Source organism: Herpailurus yagouaroundi, unplaced genomic scaffold (assembly GCF_014898765.1).
Source record: "Herpailurus yagouaroundi ecotype Mexico unplaced genomic scaffold, PumYag 440, whole genome shotgun sequence".
NCBI lineage: Eukaryota > Metazoa > Chordata > Mammalia > Carnivora > Felidae > Herpailurus > Herpailurus yagouaroundi.
This window is the reverse complement of record NW_024412657.1, coordinates 440439-442734: the sequence shown is the minus strand read 5'-3', so window position 1 is coordinate 442734 and position 2296 is coordinate 440439. Positions and strand designations below refer to the sequence as shown.

At 63.5% G+C, this 2296-nt stretch overlaps 1 protein-coding gene across 2 annotated transcripts in view; it reads left to right on the top strand.

Annotated features, from left to right (window-relative positions):
- LHX3 (LIM homeobox 3) overlaps positions 1 to 2296 on the top strand; it is a 10150-nt gene that overhangs the window by 5883 nt on the left and 1971 nt on the right. The window contains exons 2-3 of one of the 2 annotated variants that reach the window (XM_040464389.1): positions 1027 to 1198; positions 1738 to 1940. In XM_040464389.1, the coding sequence (XP_040320323.1) occupies positions 1027 to 1198; positions 1738 to 1940 (375 nt within the window). Of the gene's footprint in view, positions 1 to 862; positions 1199 to 1737; positions 1941 to 2296 lie in introns of those variants that run through there. The other variant, XM_040464388.1, reaches the window with a different exon arrangement.

Below are 2296 nucleotides of genomic sequence, written 5' to 3'. Positions count from 1 at the left end.
TCGGAAGACCTTTTCTAACGTTTATTTATTTATTTATTTATTTATTTATTTATTTTGGGGGGACAGAGAGAAACAGAGCATGAACGGGGGAGGGGCAGAGAGAGAGGGAGACACAGAATCGGAAACAGGCTCCAGGCTCTGAGCCATCAGCCCAGAGCCCGACGCGGGTCTCGTACTCACGGACCGCGAGATCGTGACCTGGCTGAAGTCGGACGCTTAACCGACTGCGCCACCCAGGCGCCCCCGGAAGACCTTTTCTAAATCAACAGGGACACTCACCCCACGGGCACCCTGCAAAGCCCCTTATGGGCCAGTGGCTCCCGCAGGCCACTCCAGAGTTTCCCCAGCCTGGCTCCCCCAGAAGCCTGCAGTCCCGGGGCAGCAGGACCAAGTGTCCCAGCAACTCTTGCCAGGCACCGGAGATTGGGTCTGGTGACCAGGATGCATTTGTCCAGCCCATGCATAAGTACCCCCCAGGGTTCCCAAAGATGACAAGGACACCAGTGTTTACGTTGGTGCCTGCAGACAGGGCCACGGGGCTGGGTGGCCACGCTTAAACAAGCAATCTCCAGCTGCAATGGTATCTAATTGTGCAAAATAATGATGGGGGTTGGGTGGTGGGTGCCCCACGACCATGCCTTGCCTCCTGGTGACGGAGAGAGCCCCTAGGGCGGGATTTTCGTTTGAGCTCAACGTGCACCCTTCGTGCTAACTGGGAACACTTTGCAATCGACGGTGTCTGGCCTAACGGGGCGGCCTGGGTCCCTTCCTGCTCAAGGGCACACTTCTAAACCGTTTTCAGTTTCCCCCAATTTTAACCGTGGGCCCGGCTCTGGACTTCGGTGCTGGGTACTCGCTACGCTTGGCAGGCCAAGCAGCCACTCGTGCCAGCTGGGGAAGAGGGGTTGCAGGGAAGGGGGTGTCCCTTGGCAGCCCCGGCCGGCCCCGGAGGCTGGAGCGGGAAGGTGACCACCATGCTCCCTCTCCGGGCGGCACCCCTGACGGTGGCGGCTCCTCGGCCTACAGAGATCCCGCTGTGTGCCGGCTGTGACCAGCACATCCTGGACCGCTTCATCCTCAAGGCGCTGGACCGCCACTGGCACAGCAAGTGTCTGAGGTGCAGCGACTGCCACGCGCCCCTGGCCGAGCGCTGCTTCAGCCGCGGAGAGAGCGTCTACTGCAAGGACGACTTCTTCAAGTGAGTGCGGCCGAGCCCCGGCGGGGAGGGCAGGGGGGAAGTCTGCTCCCGCCAAGCCGGCCCCTCCCGCCACCCATGTGGGGAGGGGGCAGGGGTTGGGGCAGCTCCACCGCAGCCCCGGCCTGCGAGGCCTGGCGCCTAATTTTTCCTAGGTAATTAATTTTGTAAATCATGGGAACAGTCGTTCAAAAGATAACCCAGGTTTGCAGAACTCGATTGGATTTACTCCCTCTTAACTCTGGTCTTGTTTTTGTCCTTAATGCTCGGGAGGGGGTGCTTTCCAGGCACAAGCCTCCGGGGTCTAAGGGACCTGGCCCACGGATCCAGCTTCCTGACCCGGTCCCCAGGGTCCCTGGGTCCCTTCCCTGTATTCTGTGCGGCTCCGCCGAGGCTGCCGGGGCCGGTGATTTAGGGGCAGGGCCGGGGTGAGCCTCCCTCCTGAACCGCCCAGCGCGGCGCCCCGCTCGCCGCTCTCCAACCCGCTCCGGGCGAAGGAGCCGCCAAACGCCACGCTGAGCCGCGCCCTGTGCGTCCCGCAGGCGGTTCGGGACCAAGTGCGCCGCGTGCCAGCTGGGCATCCCGCCCACGCAGGTGGTGCGCCGCGCCCAGGATTTCGTGTACCACCTGCACTGCTTCGCCTGCGTCGTGTGCAAGCGGCAGCTGGCCACGGGCGACGAGTTCTACCTCATGGAAGACAGTCGGCTCGTGTGCAAGGCGGATTACGAGACGGCCAAGCAGCGCGGTCAGTGGGCGGGTCCTGTCCCCGTCTGCAAAAGGAGGCTGGCGCCCGTCGGGTCGGGGCGCGGAGGGATCCCCACGACCAGCGCCCACCGAAGCGCGCTCGCTCGGGGACGCGAACTTAAGCCCCTTCCCTGCAGGCCTGCGGTGGGGACTGGGGCTGGAGCCGGGTGGGGACAGTTCGCAGAGCGGCCGGGGTCTCAGCGGCCTTCTCACTCGCGGGCGCGGGGAGGCTGGTCTGGCTTGGGTGGATTATCACCCCTGGTCTGAGTTATCGCCCCGAACCCTTGACCGCGAGGATCCGGCCTTACCCGCAGCCTCGGAACAAAGAACAACCGGGAGGAGGGGAGGTGGGAGGTG